A 23,803-nucleotide genomic window follows, 5' to 3' on the forward strand; every position below is an offset into this window, starting at 1 on the left:
GGAATGGTGGGAAGTAAAAATATTATGGATTTAGGGGCTGTGGATGCAAAATTCCCAAATACATACCGGGAATGAAATACAAAAATTGGGAATTTACCATAAAAAATCTAGGAATTAAACCCAAAAACAGGATTTAAAAAAAAAAAAAAAAAAAAAAAAAAAAAATTAAACTGCTCAGGGAGGGCTATGATTGGCTGAGAGCCCTGAGTGACAGGCAGCCGGGCCAATAGGAAGCAAGGAGGTGTCCCACACCTTTTCCCAGTCCCGTTCCCATTCCCAGTTCCCAATCCCATCCCATTTTCCCAGCCCAGTTCCCATTCCCACCCCACCATCACCACCAGCAGCTTTCACTTTGAAATTCCCGAACCGGCGCAATGAGACTCCATCAGTCAATCAATAATTAACCAATAATTAATCAATAATTAACCGATAATTAACCAATTCCCATCCAGCCGGCCTGGATTTCCGTAAGAACCGTTAAAAAAAACCCCAAAAAAAAGGAAAATTTACAGCAGCGCCCCCCCGTGGCCGGCCGGGGGGGTGGGACAGTGCAACAGTGCAGGGGGGGGGACATTGGGGACACTGAGGAGACACCGAGGGGACACTGAGGGGACATCGGGGGTCCCGGGACCCTCTGTGTCCCCCCAGGGCCTCTCTGAAGGGTGGGGGGGGACATTGGGGACACTGAGGGGACATTGGGGGTCCCAGGTCCCCCCAGCCTCACCCCAGGGCCACCTGGGCAGGGGGGGACATTGGGGACACCGAGGGGACACTCAGGGGACATTGGGGGTCCCGGGACCCCCAGCCTCACCCCAGGGCCTCTCTGAAGGGTGGGGGGGACACTCGGGGGACATTGGGGGTCCTGGGCCCCGTGGGAAAGTGCCAGAATGGGGGGGGGGGGAGCGGGGCAGGGACCCCCGAGGTGGGGGCAGGGACATGAGGAGCACCCAGGGGACACCGAGGGGACATTGGGGGTCCCAGGACCCCCCAGTGTCACCCCAGGGCCTCAGACAGGTGGGGGGACACCGAGGGGACATTGGGGGGACACCGGGGGTCCCTCAGAAGCCGTCGGGGTCCGCAGGGGCGGGCGGGGGGGTCCCAGCCGTGCTCGGGCGGTGCCGAAGGGACTTCTCCTCCTCCTGGGGGGACATTGGGGACACTGTGAGGACACGGGGGACACATGGGGGACACTGGGGACACCCTGGGGACGCAGGGACATTTTTAGACACTGGGGTGGTGGGGACAGGACACAGCACCTGCGGGGTCCAGGCTGTCCCCAAGGCCACCGGGCCCCCTTGGGACCCCAAAAACCCCAAAACCACCAAACCCCATTCCTGGGGCCCCCACGGTGCCACCCCCACACCGGGCCCAGGACCCCCTTGGCACCCCCAACCCCCCATTTTGAGTTCCTCCCCCGCCCATTTTGGGGTCCCCCCGGTTCTCTGGGGTCACCCCAGGTTTTGGGGTTCTCCCCCGGGTTTTGGGGTCCCCCCCCGGGTTTTGGGGTTCCCCCCCCGGGTTTTGGGGTCACTCACGGCCTCGGCGCTGCCCCACTCGGCCGCATCCTCCTCGCCCCGCAGCGACTCCGGGCCCTCGTCCTCGTACTCGGTCAGGTAATCGGACTCCTCTGGGGGGGGGGGGTGTGGGGTGAGCCCCCAGACCCAAATCCCAGCCCCAAACCCCAAACGCCAGCCCCCAGACCCAAATCCCAGCCCCAAACCCCAAACGCCAGCCCCCAGACCCAAATCCCAGCCCCCAAGCCTCAGATCTCCATCCCCAGCCCCAAATCCACCCCCCCCGGGTGTCCCTGCTGTCCCCTCCCTGTCCCCGCCCTGTCCCCTCCCTGTCCCCGCCCTGTCCCCGCCCTGTCCCCGCCCTGTCCCCTCCCTGTCCCCTCCCTGTCCCCGCCCTGTCCCCGCCCTGTCCCCTCCCTGTCCCCGCCCTGTCCCCTCCCTGTCCCCGCCCTGTCCCCGCTGTCACCGTCGCCGTAGCCGTCGGACAGGTAGGACTGGGCGGGCTCGATGCGCGACACGATCTCAGCCAGGTCTGTGAAACCGGCGCTCGGACAGGTGGGCACCTGAGGGGACACCACGGGGGACAGTGAGGGGACAGGTGGGCACCTGAGGGGACACCTGAGCACCTGCAGGGGACAAAGCGAGGGACAGCAGAGGGACCAGGGGCACAAAGGGTGACAGGGACAGGGTGACAGGGAGGGTGGCAGGAACAGGGTGACAGGGACAGGGTGGCAGGGACAGGGTGACAGGGACAGGGTGACAGGGAGGGTGACAGGGACAGGGTGGCAGGAACAGGGTGGCAGGAACAGGGTGACACAAACAGGGTGACAGGGACAGGGTGGCAGGGACAGGGTGACAGGGACAGGGTGGCAGGGACAGGGTGGCAGGGACAGGGTGACAGGGAGGGTGACACGAACAGGGTGGCAGGGACAGGGTGACAGGGAGGGTGACAGGGACAGGGTGGCAGGAACAGGGTGACACGAACAGGGTGGCAGGGACAGGGTGACAGGGACAGGGTGGCAGGGACAGGGTGGCAGGGACAGGGTGACAGGGACAGGGTGACAGGAACAGGGTGACAGGGAGGGTGACAGGGACAGGGTGGCAGGGACAGGGTGGCAGGAACAGGGTGGCAGGGACAGGGTGACAGGGACAGGGTGACAGGGAGGGTGACAGGAACAGGGTGGCAGGGACAGGGTGACAGGGACAGGGTGACAGGGACAGGGTGACAGGGAGGGTGACAGGAACAGGGTGGCAGGGACAGGGTGACAGGGACAGGGTGACAGGGAGGGTGACAGGAACAGGGTGACAGGAACAGGGTGACAGGGACAGGGTGACAGGGACAGGGTGACACAAACAGGGTGACAGGGACAGGGTGACAGGGAGGGTGACAGGGACAGGGTGGCAGGGACAGGGTGGCAGGAACAGGACGGTCACTCGAGAGGTGACACCGTTCCAGGGACAGTGACAAGGCTGGGGTGGCCCCTCCCGGGGCAGGTCCCCAATGGGCCACCACCCTGCGCGTCCCCCCCGTGTCCCCAGGTGTCCCCAGGTGTCCCCAGGTGTCCCCTGGCTCACGTCCATGCGTTTGCTCTCGTAGAAGTCGGCCGAGCGCCGGTCCTGGACCATCTTCTCGATGACGTCCCCGCGGCTCCAGCCCTCGAACACCAGCTTGCCGTGCTGGTACCCCACATCCTGGGGACAGGGGACAGTGGGCAGTGGCCTGGACACCCCCAAGGTGGCCCAGGACACCCCCGAGATGGCCCAGGACACCCCCAAGGTGGCCCAGGACACCCCCAAGGTGGCCCAGGACACCCCAGTGACAAGCAGGACACAAGCGATGACCAGGGCACTCAGTTAATGGTCAAGGACACCCCAAGTGATGATCAGGACCCCCAAGTGATGGTCAAGAACATTCAACGGAGGGTCAAGGATATCCAGGGATGACCAAAGAACCTCAACAATGACCAAAGGACCCCAACAATGACCAAAGCACCCCAAGAGTGACCAAAGAACCTCAACAGTGACCAAAGCACCCCAAAAATGACCAAAGAACCCCAACAATGACCAAAGGACCCCAACAGTGACCAAAGCACCCCAAAAATGACCAAAGAACCCCAACAATGACCAAAGGACCCCAACAGTGACCAAAGCACCCCAAAAATGACCAAAGAACCCCAACAGTGACCAAAGAACCCCAACAATGACCAAAGGACCCCAACAGTGACCAAAGCACCCCAAGAGTGACCAATGGACCCCAACAGTGACCAAAGGACCCCAACAGTGACCAAAGAACCCCAACAATCACCAAAGCACCCCACCAGTGACCAAAGGACCCCAACAGTGACCAATGGACCCCAAGAGTGACCAAAGCACCCCAAGAGTGACCAAAGGACCCCAACAGTGACCAAAGGACCTCAACAATCACCAAAGGACCCCAACAGTGACCAAAGAACCTCAACAGTGACCAAAGAACCCCAACAATGACCAAAGGACCCCAACAGTGACCAAAGCACCCCAAGAGTGACCAAAGAACCTCAACAGTGACCAAAGCACCCCAACAGTGACCAAAGAACCTCAACAGTGACCAAAGCACCCCAACAGTGACCAAAGAACCTCAACAGTGACCAAAGCACCCCAACAGTGACCAAAGAACCCCAACAGTGACCAAAGCACCCCAAGAGTGACCAAAGGACCCCAACAGTGACCAGAGCACCCCAACAGTGACCAAAGGACCCCAGCCCTCATCTGGAGCCCCGCAGCCCGGCGCCCCCAGCCATGGCCAGCCCCAGCTCACGTAGATCTCGTCGAACTTGCCGAAGTCCATGGTCTTGAAGCGGTCGATGGGCGGCCGGATGTACTCGCAGTAGGAGCTGGACTTGACCACCTCGAGCTGCCGCACGCACGACACGTAGGCCAGGCGGGACTGGATCTCCGCCATGTCGGGCACCTGCCGGGACCGGACACTCGGGACGCGTCCGGCACCTCGTCATTGTCATTGTCACCATCAGCATTGTCATCGTCACCATCAGCATTGTCATCGTCATCATCAGCATTGTCATTGTCATTGTCACCGTCAGCATTGTCATTGTCATTGTCAGCATCAGCATTGTCATTGTCATTGTCACCATCAGCATTGTCATTGTCACCATCAGCATCGTCATTGTCATTGTCACCATCAGCATTGGCATTGTCACCATCAGCATTGTCATTGTCATTATCACCATCAGCATTGTCATTGTCATCGTCACCATCAGCATTGTCATTGTCACCATCAGCATTGTCATTGTCATTGTCACCATCAGCATTGTCATCGTCACCATCAGCATTGTCATCGTCACCATCAGCATTGTCATTGTCATTGTCACCATCAGCATTGTCATCGTCACCATCAGCATTGTCATTGTCATCGTCACCATCAGCATTGTCATTGTCACCATCAGCATTGTCATCGTCATCATCACCATCAGCATTGTCATTGTCACCATCAGCATTGTCATTGTCACCATCAGCATTGTCATTGTCATCGTCACCATCAGCATTGTCATTGTCATCGTCACCATTGTCACTGTCACCGTCATTGCTATCATCGTCATTGTCATCATCATCATCATCACCATCATCACCATTGTCATCGCTGTCATCATCACGATTGTCATTATCATCATCCTCATTGTCACCATCACCATCACCATCACCCTTTGATGTCCCCCAGCACCTTCTCCACCCTCCTCCACCCCGAGCCATCTCCACCAGCTCGGTCCCGTGGTGTCCCCCGGTGCCACCTCCCGCTGTCCCCACCGGGGTCTCACCTTGACCTTCTCGGCCCAGGGGTTGAGGCGCTTCCAGAGGAGCCACCATCCGGACAGGGAGTCGCCGTAGTTGCACAGGTCGGTCTCATCCTGGCTGCCCACGTCGATGGCGATCACCGTCTTGGCGCCCATGTTGCGCGCGATGTCGGCTGCGGGGACGGACAGACGGACGGACGCCGGGCGGTCAGCGGCGCCGGGGGCAGGGTGGAGCTGTCACGGGGAGGGGACACGGGAAGGAGGGGGGCACCAGGGGACACCGGGGGACAAGGTGGATAGAGGAGGGTAGAGAAGGTCCTGGGGGACATCAAGGGACAATAATGGTGGTGGTGATGATGATGGAGGAAGGCGGCTTCAGACCCAAAGATGCCACCAGAGTCACCCAACGTGGTGGGGATGAGGCTGCAGGATGGAGGAAGGCCCTGGGGGCACGTGGAGGGGACAAGGGTGACCTCCCAAGGCCACCAGAGGTGACACGGAATGGCCAGAAGAGGCCTGGAGAGGACATCAAGAGATGGAGGGAGGTGAAGGAGGATGGAAAGGAGACCTGGAGATGGGAACGTCCAGAGATGGACCAAGGTGGCCCAGGAGGTCACCAAGGACACCCAGGGACAGAGCAGGGTGGAGACCGAGGCAGGTGCAGGATGGAAACCACCCAGGAAAGGACCTGGCGCCAGCACCAGAGGTGAGAGCAGGAGGTGACACCAGAGGTGACAGCAGGAGGTGACAGCAGGAGGTGACACCAGAGGTGACAGCAGGAGGTGACACCAGAGGTGACACCAGGAGGTGACAGCAGGAGGTGACACCAGAGGTGACACCAGGAGGTGACACCAGGAGGTGACAGCAGGAGGTGACACCATGAGGTGACACCAGAGGTGACAGCAGGAGGTGACAGAGGGTGGAGATGCCCCAAGAAGCTGACCAGCACTGAAGACATCAAGAGATGGTGGAAGAGGGATGGAAGATGGATCCTGTGCATGAAGAAACCTGGAATGTTCTGGAAAAACCGCCAGGCATGGAAAAAGCACCGGGAGATGGTGGGAAGATGGGTGGATCCTGACCAGGAAAATCCATGGAATGTTCTGGAAGAGCTACCCAACAGGGAAAAGGCGTCAAGAGATAATGAACAGATGGATGCTACACATGGAAAACCATGGAATGTTCTGGAAGACCACCCAGCATGGAAAAAGCACCAGGAGAAGATGGAAGAGGGATGGATCCTGACCATGAAAATCCACGGAATGTTCTGGAAAGCTGCCTGGCATGGACAAACCACCAGCAGAAGATGGAAGAGGGATGGATCCTGACCATGAAAATCCATGGAATGTTCTGGAAAGCTGCCTGGAAAAACCACCAGGAGAAGATGGATGGATCCTGACCATGAAAATCCACGGAACGTTCTGGAAAGCTGCCTGGCATGGACAAACCACCAGGAGAAGATGGAAGACGGATGGATCCTGACCATGAAAATCCATGGAACGTTCTGGAAAATCCACCCAACACAGGAAAGAACCACTGCCAGACAGGAGCTGGCCATCCCTCGCCCACTGCCGCCGCCAGACCGGGCCGGGGGCGTCCCCGCTCCGCCCCGGCTGCGTCCGTCCGTCCGTCCGTCCGTCCGTCCGTCCCCCCGCCCCGCACTTGCCTGGCAGGTTGTTGATGTACCCCCCGTCCATCAGGAGGTTGCCGTCCTTGGGGTCGCAGAGCGGGGGCAGGTACCCCGAGAGGGTCATGCTGGCGCGCACGTAGCGCCAGAGCGAGCCTGCGCCGGCCGGACCGGGACCGGGAAACCGGGAACGGAACCGGGAGACGCCGTCAGCACCGGCACCCGCCCGCCTGCTCGCCCTGCCCGCGCCGGGGCCGTCTGCGCCCCACGGGTCAGCCCCGCGGCGGGCAGAGGGACCCCTGCGCACCCTGACCGGTGGTGTGGACGCTCGGGACGTGGTTTTGGGGCGGGGTTTGGGTTTTTTTGTGTTTTTTTTTTTTTTTGTTGTTTTTTGTGGTTTTTTGGGGGGCGGCCCCGGCGAGCGAGGTGCTGACCTGGGACATTGTTAACATAGCAGCCGTCCACCAGCCAGTGGCTGTCCTTGGGGTCGCAGAGCGGAGGCAGGTAGGGGGTATAGGAGGCACTGGCTCGGACGTAGCGCCAGAGGCTGCCTGGGGACGGAGAGGACACAGTCACGGCCACCGGGGACCGCGGGGAGGGACAGAGGGACGCACAGAGGGACAGACGGACAGAGGGACGCCGGCAGCCAGCAGCGTGGGAGGGAGCTGGGTTAGAGGGGTCAGCGGGGATTAGTGGGCGTTAGAGGCAGCGGGGTGGCTGTGGACGGCTCAATGTCCCAGGCGAGCGCCAGCAGCGGGCAAGGACGAGGGGCAGCCACCACCATGGTCCCGCCACCGCCGCCACGTCCCCACCACCACGTCCCCACCACCACGTCCCCACCACCGCCACCACGTCCCCACCACCGCCACCACCACGTCACCAACGCCACCACAATGTCCCCGCCGCCACCGCCCCGGTGTCCCCACCGCCCAGCACTGCCACCATGTCCCCATGCTGCACACGGGGTTACTGGGGTTAGTGGTCAGCAGCGGTGTTAGCGCCTCGTGCAGCTCCAGCTGTCCCCTCCCTTCCCTCCCTGCTCATGTCCCCACGGTGGGGCCAGCGGCTCCTGGTGGCTCAGGAGGCCACCCCTGCCCCGTGTCCCCCCCCCGGTGTCCCCAGGGAGCTCTCACCGTCCGTGTGCACCCGCATGGCCGAGGCCGTGATGTCCGTGGTGACGTTGAAGTAGGGCAGCCACAGGTCCTGCGGGGACAGCATGGGCTGGGTGACACCGCGGGGACAGCGGGGAGGGGGCCGGGGGGCATCCAAGGGGGACACACCTCGATCTGTTTGTCCTGGAAGACTCGGTTGATGCTGGCGTTGAAGGCCGAGCCCGAGAACATGGAGGTGATGGGGTAGGTGAGGTCCAGCACGGTCTCAAAAACAGAATTCATGCACTGGGGAGGAGGAGGAGGAGGAGGAAAAACAGAAAGACAAAAGGAGCAGGAAGGAAATTAAGAAAGAGGAGGAAAAGGGAGAAGAAGGAGGAGAAAGGAGATGAAGGAGGACGAAGAGCAAGAAGAGGAGAAAGGAGATGAAGGAGGATGAAGAGCAAGAAGAGGAGAAAGGAGATGAAGGAGGGCAAAGAGCAAAAAGAGTAAGGACAAAAAGAGGAGTTGAAAAAAAAGGGGGAAAAGGAAGGAGGGAGAAAAAGGAGGAGGAGAAGGAATAAGAGAAAAAGGAAAAGGAGATGAAAAAGGAGAAAAGGAAGAGGAAGAAAAAGGAGAAAAAGACAAAAAAGATCAAAAAAAAAAAGGCAAGAAGAGCAGAAAAAGCAGAAGAAAAGAAAATGGAACAGGAAAAGAGAAGAACAGAGGAAGAAGAAGGAAGAGCAGGGAAAGGAGAAGGAAGAAGAGCAAGAGGAAGAAGAACAGGAAGAGGCCAGGTTAGAACCAGCGGGGCAGAGCTGGGCACAGGCTGAGGGGGTCCCTGGGGTGGGGATGTCCCTGTCACCACCCTGGCCGTGTCCCCTGTCACCCACCCTGTCCCACTCCCGTGTCCTTGTCACTCCCCTGTCCCTGTCCCCTGTCACCCCCCTGTCCCTGTCCCGTCACCCACCCTGGTCATGTCCCGTCACCCACCCTGTCCCTGTCCCCTGTCACCCCCCTGTCCGTGTCCCTGTGACCCCCCTGTCCCTGTCCCCTGTCACCGCCCTGTCCCTGTCCCTGTCCCCCACCCTGTCCCACTCCCGTGTCCCTGTCACCGCCCTGTCCCTATCCCCTGTGACCCCCCTGTCCGTGTCCCTGTCACCCACCCTGTCCCACTCCCGTGTCCCTGTCACCGCCCTGTCCCTGTCCCCTGTCACCCCCCTGTCCCTGTCCCCTGTCACCCCCTGTCCCTGTCCCCTGTCACCCCCCTGTCCCTGTCCCCTGTCACCCCCTGTCCCTGTCCCCTGTCACCCCCCTGTCCCTGTCCCCTGTCACCCCCTGTCCCTGTCCCCTGTCACCCCCTGTCCCTGTCCCCTGTCCCTGTCCGTGTCCCTGTCACCCACCCTGGCCCACTCCCGTGCCCGCTGCTTGGTGCGCACGGCGCTGCGCTCCTCGGCGTAGAGCGCGCCGATGAAGGCGCCGATGGAGGTGCCCCCCACGAGGTCGATGGGGATCCCCGACTCCTCCATGGCCTTGATGACCCCGATGTGTGAGCAGCCCCTGCCGGGGAGAGTGCAGGGAGAACCGGGATAAACCAGGGGCTGTGGGCACTGCGGGGTGGGAGGAGGGCGTGGTGGGGACAGGGGGGTGTGAGGACATGGGGACATGGGGATAGAGGACATGGGGACATGGGGGACACGGGGGACACGGGGACATGGGGATAGGGGATATGGGGACACAGGGGACATGGGGACACAGGGACATGGGGATAGGGGATATGGGGACATGGAGACACAGGGATATGGGGACAGGGGAACATGGGGACATGGGGATAGGGGATATGGAGACATGGGGACATGGGGACACAGGGGACATGGGGACATGGAGACACGGGGACATGGGGACACGGGGGACATAGGGACATGGGGATAGGGGATATGGAGACATGGGGACATGGGGACATGGGGACACAGGGACATGGGGACAGGGGGACAGGGGAACATGGGGATATGCAGACATGGGATACAGGGACATGGGAACAGGGACATGGGATAGGGGGACAGGGGCACACAACGGGCCATGGGGAGAGGGCACACAGGGACTGGGGATATGGGGACAGGGGAACAGGGACATGGGATAGGGGGACAGGGGCACACAATGGGCCATGGGGACAGGGGCACACAGGGACGTGGGACAGGGGGACAGGGGCACACAATGGGCCATGGGGAGAGGGCACACAGGGACGTGGGACAGGGGGACAGGGGCACACAACGGGCCATGGGGACAGGGGCACACAGGGACATGGGGATATGGGGCCAGGGGAACAGGGACATGGGAATATGGGGACAGGGATGCACACAACGGGCCATGGGGAGAGGGGCACACAGGGCCATGGGGATATGGGGACAGGGGCACACAGGGACATGGGAATATGGGGACAGGGATGCACACAACGGGCCATGGGGAGAGGGGCACACAGGGCCGTGGGGATACGGGGCCAGGGACGCAGGCCATGGGCACAGGGGGACACGGGGACGGGCGCGCCCCACCTGGCCCCGCCGCCGCCCAGCACCAGGGCGATGGTGTTGCCGGTGAGCACGCGCGCCAGGCGCGAGAAGTCGCTGTGCCGGTCGGCGCTCTTCTCGAACACCTTCTCGTACATCTCCCGCTGCGGGGCAGGGACAGAGTGGGTGACGGCGACAGCGGCCGCCCCCGGGCCGGGGCTGGCGGCCGGGGAGGGGACGCTCACCAGCTTGGCGGGGCTGCGGCGCGAGAAGACGCGGCGAGGGCAGCGGATGTGCAGGTGGCCCGAGCACCAGGTGCGCATGTTGAGCCACTCGACCGTGCGCGCCGGGCCGGCGCCGTCCTCACGGTGCAGCAGCACCAGCTGCTTCAGCGCCCGCACCGCCGTGTTCTCCAGCATCTGCTCCAGCTGGGGGGCACCGGCACCAGCCTGCGTCACCCCGCAGTGCCGGGACACCCCCAGAGATGGGGCACGGCCCCATATGTCATGTCCCTGTGTCCCCGTGTCCCCCTGTCCCAATATCCCACGTTCCCGTGTCCCATTACCAGGTCCCTGTCCTGTCCCACCTTGCCCAGGGCAGGCTCCTGGTCACCCCCCATGTCCCTGCCCCCCCATGTCCCTGTCCCACCTTGCCCAGGGCAGGCTCCTGGTCACCCCCCATGTCCCTGTCCCTGCCATGTCTCTGTCCCTGTCCCATCTCACCCAGGGCAGGCTCCTGGTTGCCCCCCGTGTCCCTGTCCCCCCGTGTCCCTGTCCCCCCATGTCCCCGTCCCACCTCTCCCAGGGCAGGCTCCTGGTCGCCCCCAAATGTCCCTGTCCCCCCATGTCCCCGTCCCCCCATGTCCCCGTCCCCCCATGTCCCTGTCCCCCCATGTCCCTGTCCCTGCCATGTCCCTATCCCATCTCACTCAGGGCAGGCTCCTGGTCGCCCCCCATGTCCCTGTCCCCCCATGTTCCTGTCCCTGCCATGTCCCTGTCCCCCCATGTCCCCATCCCACCTCTCCCAGGGCCGGCTCCTGGTCGCCCCCCATGTCCCTGCCCCCCCATGTCCCTGTCCCCCCATGTCCCTGTCCCCCCATGTCCCTGTCCCTATCCCATCTCACTCAGGGCCGGCTCCTGGTCACCCCCCATGTCCCTGTCCCCCCACGTCCCTGTCCCACCTCTCCCAGGGCCGGCTCCTGGTCGCCCCCCATGTCCCTGTCCCCCCATGTCCCTGTCCCTGCCATGTCCCTGTCCCGCCATGTCCCTGTCCCACCTTGCCCAGGGCCGGCTCCTGGTCACCCCCATGTCCCTGTCCCCCCACGTCCCCGTCCCACCTCTCCCAGGGCCGGCTCCTGGTCGCCCAGCCCCACGATGAGGACGCAGTCGGCCTGGCGGATGCAGCGCAGCGTCCAGGGGGTCAGCGTGCAGTCGGTCTGGTAGAGCACGATGCGGTGCAGGTCCTCCTGCTGCGCCAGCCACCCGGACAGCCGGTACTCCTGGATGCTGCCCGGGGGCACACAGTGGTCAGCAGTGGCCTGGGGCACGTGGCCACGCCGCCGGCCAGCGCCGCCGTTACCTCTCCAGAGCCGAGGAGCCCAGGCGGGCGCGGATGATGTCGCTGGTGAGGAGCAGCGTGGGGCCTGCGGAGGTGGGGATGGCATCATCTCCAGGCCATGGTCACCGCTGTGCCATGGTCACTACCGTGCCGTGGTCACCATGCCATGGGGCTGTGGTCACCATGCCATGGGGCTGTGGTCACCCATCACACCATCAAGTTTTGGTCGGTGCCGTGGCTGCCACCCTGCCACCATCACTCCCATGGTGCCCACCACAGCCAAGACCACCCTGAGGGGCTGCGGCCATCACCACCCCTGGTCACCAGGGTGCCACAGCCCGATGGTCAGTGCCACGGTCGGTGTCCCGTGGTCACTCACCAATGGCGTTGAGCGCGTGCTGCAGCTCCAGCGTGAAGGCTGCCATGGGCACCTCCTCGCACACGGGCAGCACCGCCACCGTCGAGAGGTTGCTGGTGGGGTTGATGGGCTCCGAGCTGGAGGTCATGCCCAGGCCAGGCCCTGGGTGGACACAGAGGAGTGGACGCTCTGCTCTGGTGACAGCCCCGCAGAGGCCACCCGGATGTCCCCAGGTCCTACCTGCGAAGGGCCCGCGGAGCTGCTGGAGGTTCCCCAGGATCTTCTGGCTCAGGAGGTGGATGAGGCGGGTGACCACCTGTGGGGACAAGGACAAGGATGGCCATCAGACATGGCAGAGACTCAACACCCCAGACCAGTGTTCTACAGCAGCCCCTGGGTGCCACCACCACTGCCTGTCCTTGGAGACCTCTGGTGCCACCACGCCCCACCCATGAGGACCTCAAGTGCCACCAACCCTCACCCTTGTGGACCTCAGGGGCCACCACCACCCATCCTCCAAGACCTCGGGTGCTACCACCCCTTCCTCCACTCTCCTCCTCCAACAGCTTCGTTAACTCCCTAATTAAAGTTGGTTTTAATTAGAGCCACCAGCCAGGCCATGGGGACACCCCCAGGGGACCCCCGGGGGTACCTGCGGGTACCGGCGCTTGATGTTGTTGAGGGTCCCCTCGGGCAGCTTGGCCAGCTCCGTGTCCCTCACCGCGTGCACCGTGGTGGCCCGGGGCTGCCGCGTCAGCGCCTCCACCTGCGGGACGAGGCCGTGGAGCCACCCGAGGACGTGCGACCGCTGTCCCCGAGCTGTCCCCGGGGTGACACTCACCACGCCCACGAGGTCGCCGCGGCCGTACTCGCCCACCAGCTCCTTCTTGCCGCTGCCCTTCTGGATGACGGAGCGCAGCCGCCCGTTGAGCACGATGTAGGTGCAGTCTGACTTGTCCCCCTGCCTGGGGACAGCAGCTCCCGTGGCACCCCTGGCGGCCCTCCCCGAGCCCGGGTGGACACCTGGGTGCAGTCCCTCACCTGTAGAGCGCCCGGCCGGCCTCCACGGCCATCCAGTCGATGGCAAAGTCCATCTGGCGCACGAAGGGCGACATGCGGGCGGCCACGGTGTGGGCCACGCTCAGCACCACGCTGGGCTGCTCCCGCATGATCCTGGGGGGGACAGGGCACCGTGCTGACCCTAAAATGTCCCCTCTGAGGTGGGGAACCCCACAGAGAACCTCAGGGAGGAGGGGAACTACCAGGATCATGGTGGCCTCGCTCAGGGCATCCCAAAATTCCACCCTGGGGCTGGGAACGTTCACTGGGGAGGTGTTCTGGTGGGGGAACCACCCCAAAGAGATGTGGGACCACCCCAAAGAGATGGGGAACCACCCCAAGGAGATGTGGGACCACCCCAAAGAGACGTGGGACCATCCTAAAGAGATGGGGAACCACCCCAAAGAGATGTGGGACCACCCCAAAGAGATGGGGAACCATCCCAAAGAGATGTGGGACAACCCCAAAGAGATGGGGAACCATCACAAAGAGATGTGGGACCACCCCAAAGAGATGTGGGACCACCCCAAAGAGATGGGGAACCACCCCAAGGAGATGTGGGACCACCCCAAAGAGACGTGGGACCATCCTAAAGAGATGTGGGACCATCCCAAAGAGACGTGGGACCATCCTAAAGAGATGTGGGACCACCCCAAAGTGATGGGAAACCACCCCAAGGAGATGTGGGACCACCCCAAAGAGATGTGGGACCACCCCAAGGAGATGTGGGACCACCCCAAAGAGATGGGGAACCATCCCAAAGAGCCGTGGGATCCCCAAGGTGACAGCGAGCACCGCAAAGCGATGGAGATCCACCACGAGATGAGGGGCACGCACCCACACCAGGTGCTGGTGGCCCCCCAAGGACACCAAAGGGCACGGACTCACTCGTAGAAGTCGGACTTGGAGATCTTGAGGAAGGTGCAGTCACGGTTGGCCTTGATGGTGAAGATGAGGGGCTCTCCCGTGAGCACAGCCAGCTGTCCCACCAGCTCGCCGGGCTGCGTCAGGAACAGGCACACGTCCTCCTCCTTGTCGATCATGCGCTGGTACACGTGCAGGCAGCCCCAGAGCACGAAGTGCAGGCTCACGTCCTGCCACAAACGCCCCCTGTCACTTGGGAGGTCCCACCAGCACCACCAGGGCGTGCTCTTCTGGTTCTGGGGCTGTTTCTGCCCCACCACGAGGGGACGATCCCCAGCACCCACCTGGTCACCCTGGCGGGCGATGACGGTGCCGCCCTTGGCGTGGTGGAGCAGGACGCGGTTGTTGAGCAGAGAAGGGTCCTGGGAAGGAGAACGGGACCATTGTGGGGTTGGGATGGGACGGCCAGGAGGCCACGGGGACAGAGAATGACCAGGAGGTCATGGAGGCCACCACGAGGAGATGGGAACCCACCACAGAGTGAGGGCTGGGGGCGACCCTGAAGCCATAAGGACCACGCCAAAGTGATGGGGGACCACCATAAAGGTGACTAAAACCACCACGGGGGACCACCAGGAACCCACCAGGAACCCATCAACGCCCTCACCTCGACCTTCATGAGCTTGATGAGCTCCCGCTTGGCCTCCTCGAAGATGTCGCTGGTCTGGCGGCCCTGGTAGGGCCCGAAGGGACACGTCCCTGTCCCCATCCCCGTCCCTGTCCCCGAGGCTGCGTCCTCCTCGCAGGAGCTGTAGTGGTAGACCCCCGAGGGCTGCTCCTCCAGCGTCACCGACTTGCGCTCCTTGGGCTCCTGGGACACCTGGGGGGTTTGGAGGGGGTTTGGGGTGGGATTTGGGGGGGATTTGGGTGGGAATTGGGTGGGATTTGGGGTGGGATTTAGGATGGGAATTGGGTGGGATTTGGGGTGGGATTCAGGGTGGGATTCAGGGTGGGAATTAGGAGGAATTTGGCTGGGAATTGGGTGGGAATTGGGGTGGGATTTAGGATGGGAACTGGGTGGGATTTGGGGTGGGATTCAGCACGGACCCCCCCGTACCTGCCCGAAGGTGCCGGTGCTGTCCTCCTGCAGGGACACCGAGATGCGCCCGCGCTCGTAGGCCATGTCGAAATCGGAGCGCGGAGCCTTCTGGATGCCTGGGGGGGTCACAGGGGTCACCAAACGGGGACCAGGCCAGGCCAGGGTGACAGCCACAGCCCCGGGAGGGCTGGCACCCACCGGAGATGTCCACGGGCATGGAGATGCAGCGGCTCAGCAGCGGCGGCGGCGGCGGCGTCTCCAGGCCATTGGCTTTCATCAGCTCAGCTGCAGGACGAGACCCCCCCCCCCCAAAACTGAGCACGGAGACCCCAGAAATGCCCGGGGTGGGGGTCTCAGGACCCTCCTGGTGCCTCACCGGTGTCCCGGCCCTCGTCGGTGCTGCCCAGGCTGCGCTTGCTGTGCCGGACGGGGCTGGTGCGCGTGGCGTGGCCGGGCTGAGGGAAGAGCCGCAGGGGCTGCATGTCCTGCAGGTGTGGGGACAGACGGACATCAGAGGGGCCGGGGGGACGTCAGAGGGAGCTGGCCCAGCCCAGGACCCCCTGAATTTCAGCCTGAACTCACGTGGCTGAAGAGCTCGTTGGTCAGGCCCAGGTAGTTGTGCAAGGCCAGGAAGGTGACGCGCTGCAGCCGCACCATGATGATCTGCGGGGGGACACGAGGCCACCGTGGGTCCCCGGCCACCCCGAGGGCCCTCCCGGGGGTCCCCCGGAGCCCAGCCCACCTGCACCACCCTGACCAGGCTCTCAGGGTACTTCTCAAAGACGGCGGAGAAGGCCTCGACTGGCAGGCGCAGCACCGTGGAGTCCTCGGCGGCACGGGCGCACACGGTGCGGTACGGCCGCTGGTGGCCCTGGGGACACCGCGGGGTCAGGGCACACCTGGGGACACCTGGGGACACCTGGGGACTGGGCAAGGGCACGGGGGGCACGGGGGTTTTGTTTGGGGTGGCCACAGTTGGGCTGGAGGAGTTTGGGGACAGTTGGTGACACCTGGGGACAGTTGTGGTAGGGATGGGGACGGCCACAATTGCGTTGGAGGGCTCTGGGCACAGCTTGGGCAGGCTGGGGACAGTCACCCACTGAGCTCGGGGGCTCTGGGGACGTGCCAGCTGGGTGTGGCAGGGTGTGGGGACAGCCCCCGCGATGTCCCCGAGGCTTTGGGGACGTGGCCAGTACCGTGATGACGTCGAGGATGCTGAGCAGGCTGTGGACGCTGTCCCCAGGGAACACCTCCTTCATCACCGTCTCCTTCCCGTCCTGCTGGGACACAGCCCGTGTCCCCTGGTGTCCCTTGAGTGTCCCCTGGTGTCCCCTGGTGTCCCTTGGGTGCCCAAGAGTGTCCCCTGCCTGCTCCCTGTGTGTCCTCGAATGTTCTTGGGGTGTCCTTGGCATGTCTCTGAATGTCCCTGTGGTGTCTCCAGGTGTCCCCAACTGTCTCTGAGTGTCTCCAGGTGTCCCCTGGGTGTCCTTGTGTGTCCTTGAATGCCCCTGGGTGTCCCCCCTGACTGTGTCTGGTGTCCCCCAGGTGCCCTTGGGTGTCCCATGTGTCCCCTGTGTGTCCCTGGCTGTCCCTAGGGTGTCCCCCGGGTGCCCTTGGGTGTCTCCAGGTATCCCCTGTGTGTCCCTGGCTGTCCCTAGGGTGTCTCCCGGGTGTCCCTGGGTGTCCCCATGTGTCCCCTGTGTGTCCCTGGCTGTCCCTAGGCTGTCTCCCGGGTGTCCCTGGGTGTCCCATGTGTCCCCTATGTGTCCCTGGCTGTCCCTAGGGTGTCTCCCGGATGTCCCTGGGTGTCCCATGTGTCCCCTGGCTGTCCTTGGCTATCTCCTGGCCATCCCTGGCCGGGCTGTCCCCCCAGGTGTCCCCAGGTGTCCCCAGGTGTCCCCAGGTGTCCCTCACCGCCTCGGTGAGCAGCAGCTCCAGCTTGCCCTCCTGCAGGACGTAGATGCTGCTGTCGGGCTGGCCGGGGCGGAACACGTCCTCGCCCTGCTGGCACTGCTGGAACACCATGTGCTTGCACAGCTCCAGGAACAGCGGCTTCTCAAAGTGCCCCAGCACCCTGCGGGGACAGCTGTGTCACCACGGGGACAGCGGGGACACCACAGGGACAGCAGGGACACGGGGACACCACAGGGACAGCGGGGACACGGGGACACCATGGGGACAGCGGGGACACGGGGGCACCATGGGGACAGCAGGGACACCACAGGGACACGGGGACACGGGGACCTGCCCCACGTGCCACGGAGAGGGGGATGCAGGGATCCCCTTAGAGGGGTGTCTAAGGGTGCAGCTCGATCCCTGCGGGCCAGTGCTGGCCCCAGGGATGGATCCTGACCCCATCAATGGATCCCATCAATGGATCCCGACCCCATCAATGGATCCTGACCCCATCAATGGATCCCGACCCCATCAATGGATCCTGACCCCATCAATGGATCCCGACCCCATCAATGGATCCCGACCCCATCAATGGATCCTGACCCCATCAATGGATCCTGACCCCATCAATGGATCCTGACCCCATCAATGGATCCAGACCCCATCAATGGATCCCATCAATGGATCCTGACCTCATCAATGGATCCTGACCCCATCAATAGATCCAGACCCCATCAATGGATCCTGACCCCATCAATAGATCCAGGCCCCATCAATGGATCCAGACCCCATCAATGGATCCTGACCCCATCAATGGATCCTGACCCCATCAATGGATCCTGACCCCATCAATGGATCCTGACCCTGATCCCATAAAGGATCCTGATACCCCAGGACAGACCCTGATCCCAGGCACAAAACCCATGGAGAGACCCCATGGACAGACTCCAGCCCCACGGACAGATCCTGACCCCACAGACAGACCCCAGCCCCACAGACAGACCCCACAGACAGACCCAGCCCCACAGACAGACCCCAGCCCCATGGACAGACCCTGGCCCCACAGACAGACCCCATGGACAGACCCAGCCCCACGGACAGACCCCAGCCCCATGGACAGACCCCATGGACAGATCCTGACCCCACAGACAGACCCCACAGACAGATCCCATGGACAGACCCCAGCCCCACGGACAGACCCCACAGACAGACCCCACGGACAGACCCCATGGACAGACCCAGCCCCACGGACAGACCCCGGCCCCACGGACAGACCCCGGCCCCACAGACAGACCCCACGGACAGATCCCACGGACAGACCCCAGCCCCACGGACAGAGCCCGGCCCCGCTCACCGGACGTTCTTGAGCATGTAGAGCACCTCGGAGGGCAGGTGTGACGAGGCCACGTCGAACTCGGTCAGGTCGGCCTCCAGCACCGAGGGCGGCGGCTCCTTCAGCTGCAGCGTGGGCGGCTCCTTCTGGATGCGCAGGAAGCTGGCCGAGACCCTGGGGACACACAGGGGACACGGTGGGGACAGCGCCATGGGGACAGCAGGGACACAGCAGGGACATGGGGACAGATCCCAACCCCACAGACAGATCCAACCCCACAGACAGATCCAACCCCACAGACTGATCCCAACCCCACAGACTGATCCCAGCCCCACAGACTGATCCCAACCCCACAGACAGATCCCAGCCCCACAGACAGATCCCAAAGACAGATCCCAGCCCCACAGACAGACCCCACAGCCTGATCCCAGCCCCACACGCAGACCCTGACCCCGCTGCCCGCTCACTTCTTGGCGATGCTCAGCATCTTGAGCTTCTTGCGGCTGCGGGGCCGCGTGGCGCCGCTGGCCGGGGTGACATCCACCAGCGAGGACGTGGACTGGGACACCTGGCACGGCGGGGACAGGGACACCGTGTCACTGCAGGGGTGCCGCCCCCGGTGCCACCCGAGGGTCACACAGAGCCACCCCCGGTGCCACCCGAGGGTCACACAGAGCCACCACCAGTGCCACCCCCGGTGCCACCCGAGGGTCACACAGAGCCACCACCAGTGCCACCCCCGGTGCCACCCGAGGGTCACACAGAGACACCCCCAGTGCCACCCGAGGGTCACACAGAGCCACCACCAGTGCCACCACCCCCGGTGCCACCCGAGGGTCACCTTATGCACAGAGACACCCCCAGTGCCACCCCCGGTGCCACCCCCGGTGCCACCCGAGGGTCACCTTATGCACAGAGACACCCCCAGTGCCACCTGAGGGTCACACAGAGCCACCACCAGTGCCACCTGAGGGTAACACAGAGCCACCACCAGTGCCACCCCCGGTGCCACCCGAGGGTCACACAGAGCCACCACCAGTGCCACCCCCAGTGCCACCTGAGGGTCACACAGAGCCACCCCCAGTGCCACCCCCAGTGCCACCCGAGGGTCACCTTACCCACAGTGCCACCCCCAGTGCCACCCGAGGGTCACCTTATGCACAGTGCCACCCCCAGTGTCACCTGAGGGTCACACAGAGCCACCACCAGTGCCACCCCCAGTGCCACCCGAGGGTCACCTTACCCACAGTGCCACCCCCAGTGCCACCCGAGGGTCACACAGAGCCACCCCCAGTGCCACCCCCGGTGCCACCCCCGGTGCCACCCCCGGTGCCACCCAAGGGTCACCTTACACACAGTGCCACCCCCAGTGCCACCCCCAGTGCCACCCCCAGTGCCACCCGAGGGTCACCTTACACACAGTGCCACCCCCAGTGCCACCCCCAGTGCCACCTGAGGGTCACACAGAGACACCCCCAGTGCCACCCCCGGTGCCACCCGAGGGTCACACAGTGCCACCCCCAGCGCCACCCCCAGTGCCACCCCCGGTGCCACCCGAGGGTCACCTTACGCATGATCTTGCGGCTGTAGAACAGGACCTTGTCCCGCTTGCGGAAGCGGTAGCGCGGCGGCTCCTGCGCGGGGACCTCTGGGGACACAGGGGAGGGGACACCGTGAGGGGACAGCGCTGTCGCCCCCGTCCCCAGGGCCGGCCCGGGCGTGGCACTTGTCACTTGTCACTCACTCTTGTGGCGCAGCCACCAGCCCAGCACGGCCACGGCCATGACGGCGACGGCGAGGGCCAGGAGGGTGCCCAGCACCTGCGGAGAGACAGAGGTGTCCCCAGCCTGTCCCCAGTGTCCCCAAAGGATGGGGACAAGCGCACGGGGTGACCCATGGTGCTGCCAGGGTGGGAGGGGTGTGGCCATGCTGGGGACCGGGACAGGGGACAAGGCTGTGTCGCCTCAGGGCATGCTGAGCAGCAGTGGGGACATGGGGACACTGGGACACTGGGGATATTGGGAACATTGGGGATATTGGGGACATTGGGGACATTGGGGACATGGGGATACTGGGAACATTGGGACACTGGGGACATGGGGATACTGGGAACATTGGGGGACATTGGGGACACTGTGGACATTAGAGACATTGGAGACATTGGGGACATTGGGGGACATGAGGACATGGGGATACTGGGAACATTGGAACATTGGGGACATTGGGGACATTGGGGACACTGGAGACATTGGGGACATGGGGATACTGGGAACATTGGGACACTGGGGACATTGGGGACATTGGGACCCTGTCGCTGGGGACATGGGGACATTATTGGGGACACTGGGACACTAGGACGTGGAGACAGTGCCCTCTGCTTAGTGTATCAGTGGGGTTGGGGCATAGTGACATGGGGACACAGGGACACAGGGGACATTGGGGACACAGGGACGCAGGGACACAGGGACAAGGGGACACAGGGACACAGGGGACACGGGGACAGGGGGACACGGAGCTCACCGCGCGCGTCGGGAGCTGCTCCCGGCTGAAGACGGCCAGGAGCCCCCTCAGCACCGAGCCCTGCGGGGACAAGGGACGGCTGAGCCCTGCCTGTGTCCCCAGCCCTGGGGACACCCACAGGGACAGCCCCTGGGGACACCGGGGTGACAGGGACGGGCCCCACCTCGGCCTCCGGCTGCGACTCGCTCTGCCCCATGGCCAGGGAGGGCTGGGCCCATCCAAAATCCTGCCAGAAACAGGGAAAACGGGAAAAAGAGGGAAAAGGAGCAGTCAGGGACACGTGGTGGCACTGAGGGACACACAGTGACAAGTGGGTGACACTCAGGTGCCGCCTCCCAGCAGGGAAACCCCGGGTGTCCCCAGAAAAGTGGCCCAAGGGGACGTGGGTGTCCCCTCCCCTGGGGACAGGAACCGTGCCCTTGTGACACCGTGCCAAGGCCACCAGGCGCTGTCACCCGTCCCTGTTGTCACTCCATCAGTGCCACCACCGGGCCCAGCCCTGCTGTGTCCCTGCTGCCACCCTGCCACCGTCCCCGGTGTCCCCCTGTCCTTCCCAAGGACACCCCGGGCAGGTGACGGCGGCACCGAGGCTGGCACGTGTCACCCCCCAACCCAGGTGACAGCTGCCCCCCTCATTGTCCCCAACAGCCCCCCCCCCCCCCCAAATTACCCCCCTGAGGTTTTATTGCCCCCTCCCAAACTTTGCTGCCCCCTCCCCAATTGCCCCCTCATGGTGTAATGCCCCCCTTTATCTTTATTGCCCCCGCTTATCTTTACTGCCCCCCCCATTTTATTGCCCCACTTTCTTTATTGCTCCCCCGTCTTTATGGCCCCCCCTTATCTTTATTGTTCCCCATCTTTATTGCGGCCCCCCCTTATCTTTTTTGCCCCCCCCAGGCGGTTCTTGCCCCCCACAACCGTTATTGCCCCTCCCGGGGCCGTTATTACCCCCCCACCAGTTAATTTCCTCCCCTCACATCTTAATTACCCCCTCACAAATCACCTCCCAGGCCCTTATTGCACTCCCCGGGCCGTTATTACCCTCTCATTAATTATTTACCTCTTCGCATCTTAACTGGCCGCCCATGAATTGCCTCTCCCAAGCCGTTATTGCCCCTCCCGGGCCGTTATTGCCCCCTCCTGTGCCGTTATTGCCCCTCCCGGGCCGTTATTGCCCCCCAGGCCCCGTTGCCTCCCCCCCCCGCCTCTCGCTCCCCTCAGCGCCCCCCCCCAACTGCCCTCAGACCCGCCCCCCCCCCCAAAACCTTCGGTCCCCCCGGACTCTCAGAGCCGGTAAAGCCCCCCCGGGCCCCCCCCAGAGCCGATGAAGCTCCCCGGGACCCCCCGGGACCCCCCGGCCCCCCTCACCGGCCGCCGGTCTCGCCCCGCTCCGGCCCTGGCGGCGGCCGCGGCCCCCGCGAGGTCATGGCCCCTTTAAAGCCTCCCCGCCTCCTCTATGACGTCACTCATCTGCGCCAAAGCCGTAGCGGCTGCGCAGCCATGTTGAGAAGGTCAAACCGCGGTGCTACAACGCGGCTGGGCGCCATCTCGGGTGTGGAATGTGGGCGTGACTCATTTAGCGCGACAGGGCGGGCGCGTGGGGCCGTGAGGGGTCGCCCCGGCGCCATCTTGGGGGTGGCGTGGGAGGGGACACCCCAAAATTTGGGAGGGGGACACTGAGGGGACACTCCCAAGGGTGGGACACCCCAGAATTTGGGAGGGGGCGACACCCTCGGGTCTGCCCCCGTGGGAATCCCGGGGGGGGATGGAGAGGGACAGCCCTGTCTCGCTGCGGCTACCCCGGGGTGGCACCTGCTGCCACCTTGTCCCCTCGGGGTGGCAGCCGTTGTCACTTTTGGCCACCCCGAGGGTGGTGGCAGCCGTTGTCACCTCTGGCCACCCCGGGCTAGCAGACGCTGTCAGGTTTGCCGCGCCACGGCCACCCCTGGATGTGACCCAGGGCCACCCCGGCGGTGACAGCCCCGCAGTGTCCCCAAAGCCGGGAATTCCCTGTCCCCAAAGGCGCCGGGTCACGGCGGGGACACCGCGACGGCGCCCGTCCCCACAGGGATGGGGGGCAGGAAACCCCCCCCGCGCTTCCTCTTCCCCCTGCAGGGAGAAAATGGGGACAAATCGGGGTTTTTTGGGGGGACGGGAGGCGACAAAGTGACAAAGTGCTGGGCTGGGGACAGGGGAGGGATCTCCAGGTGTCCCCCCTTGTCCCCAGACCCGCCTGAGACGCTCAATTTTCCCAAATTCCCACCGGGAATATTTCCCCCCCCACCCCACACCAAAATTTGGGATTTGGGGAAAGACGCGGAAACAGCTGGAAAAAAAAAAATCGTTTAATACAACGGGGGGAGGATTTTAGGGCAAATCCCGGGGATTTCGGGGGGGATCCCGGCGGATCCGGCCGCACTGGGATAAGCCCCCGGCCCCGCGCACCAGCGCGGGGGAAAATCCCGGATTTCGGGGGTCCACGGAGCCCCCCCGGGGCTATCCCGGTGTATTTCAGGGGTCCCCGGGGTTTATCCCGGGTTTATCCCGGTCTAATTCGGGGGTCCCCGGAGCCCCCCCCGCGGTTTTCCCGGTCTATTTG

At 63.6% G+C, this 23,803-nt stretch overlaps 1 protein-coding gene across 2 annotated transcripts; it reads right to left on the reverse strand.

Moving 5' to 3' along the window:
* Positions 1 to 385: 385 nt before the first annotated feature.
* Positions 386 to 22,670, reverse strand: PNPLA6 (patatin like domain 6, lysophospholipase). 2 transcript variants are annotated; one of them, XM_077192348.1, is made up of 36 exons: positions 22,573 to 22,670; positions 21,368 to 21,430; positions 21,205 to 21,264; positions 20,429 to 20,504; positions 20,250 to 20,332; positions 19,152 to 19,252; positions 18,706 to 18,858; positions 17,370 to 17,529; positions 16,652 to 16,732; positions 16,198 to 16,326; positions 16,038 to 16,118; positions 15,832 to 15,940; positions 15,654 to 15,740; positions 15,474 to 15,571; positions 15,024 to 15,236; positions 14,701 to 14,778; positions 14,381 to 14,586; positions 13,475 to 13,606; positions 13,275 to 13,398; positions 13,086 to 13,199; positions 12,674 to 12,749; positions 12,455 to 12,595; positions 12,097 to 12,160; positions 11,855 to 12,023; positions 10,764 to 10,946; positions 10,564 to 10,682; positions 9,418 to 9,574; positions 8,207 to 8,323; positions 8,060 to 8,129; positions 6,966 to 7,082; positions 5,324 to 5,472; positions 4,309 to 4,461; positions 3,090 to 3,206; positions 1,981 to 2,077; positions 1,536 to 1,627; positions 386 to 1,139 (listed from the first exon to the last, which is right to left on the reverse strand). In XM_077192348.1, the coding sequence occupies exons 2-36, from the start codon at positions 21,398 to 21,400 to the stop codon at positions 1,059 to 1,061; spliced, it is 4,020 nt and encodes a 1,339-aa protein (XP_077048463.1). In that variant the 5' UTR covers positions 21,401 to 21,430; positions 22,573 to 22,670; the 3' UTR covers positions 386 to 1,058. The 2 variants fall into 2 exon arrangements, with proteins under 2 accessions (XP_077048463.1, XP_077048464.1); XM_077192349.1 differs by lacking the exon at positions 6,966 to 7,082 and adding an exon at positions 7,361 to 7,477.
* Positions 22,671 to 23,803: the final 1,133 nt, after the last annotated feature.

The sequence above is a fragment of the Agelaius phoeniceus genome, chromosome 32, assembly GCF_051311805.1.
Source record: "Agelaius phoeniceus isolate bAgePho1 chromosome 32, bAgePho1.hap1, whole genome shotgun sequence".
NCBI classification, from domain to species: domain Eukaryota; kingdom Metazoa; phylum Chordata; class Aves; order Passeriformes; family Icteridae; genus Agelaius; species Agelaius phoeniceus.

Excerpts from the sequence above, each read along its gene's own strand:
- PNPLA6 (XM_077192348.1), bottom strand. The coding sequence starts at position 21,400 with ATGGGGCAGAGCGAGTCGCAGCCGGAGGCCGAG. Across the intron at positions 12,161-12,454 it reads GCACGCGCTCAACGCCATTG|GCCCCACGCTGCTCCTCACC; the intron begins GTGAGTGACCAC and ends CCACCTCCGCAG. Across the intron at positions 4,462-5,323 it reads CCTGGGCCGAGAAGGTCAAG|GTGCCCGACATGGCGGAGAT; the intron begins GTGAGACCCCGG and ends CGGTCCCGGCAG.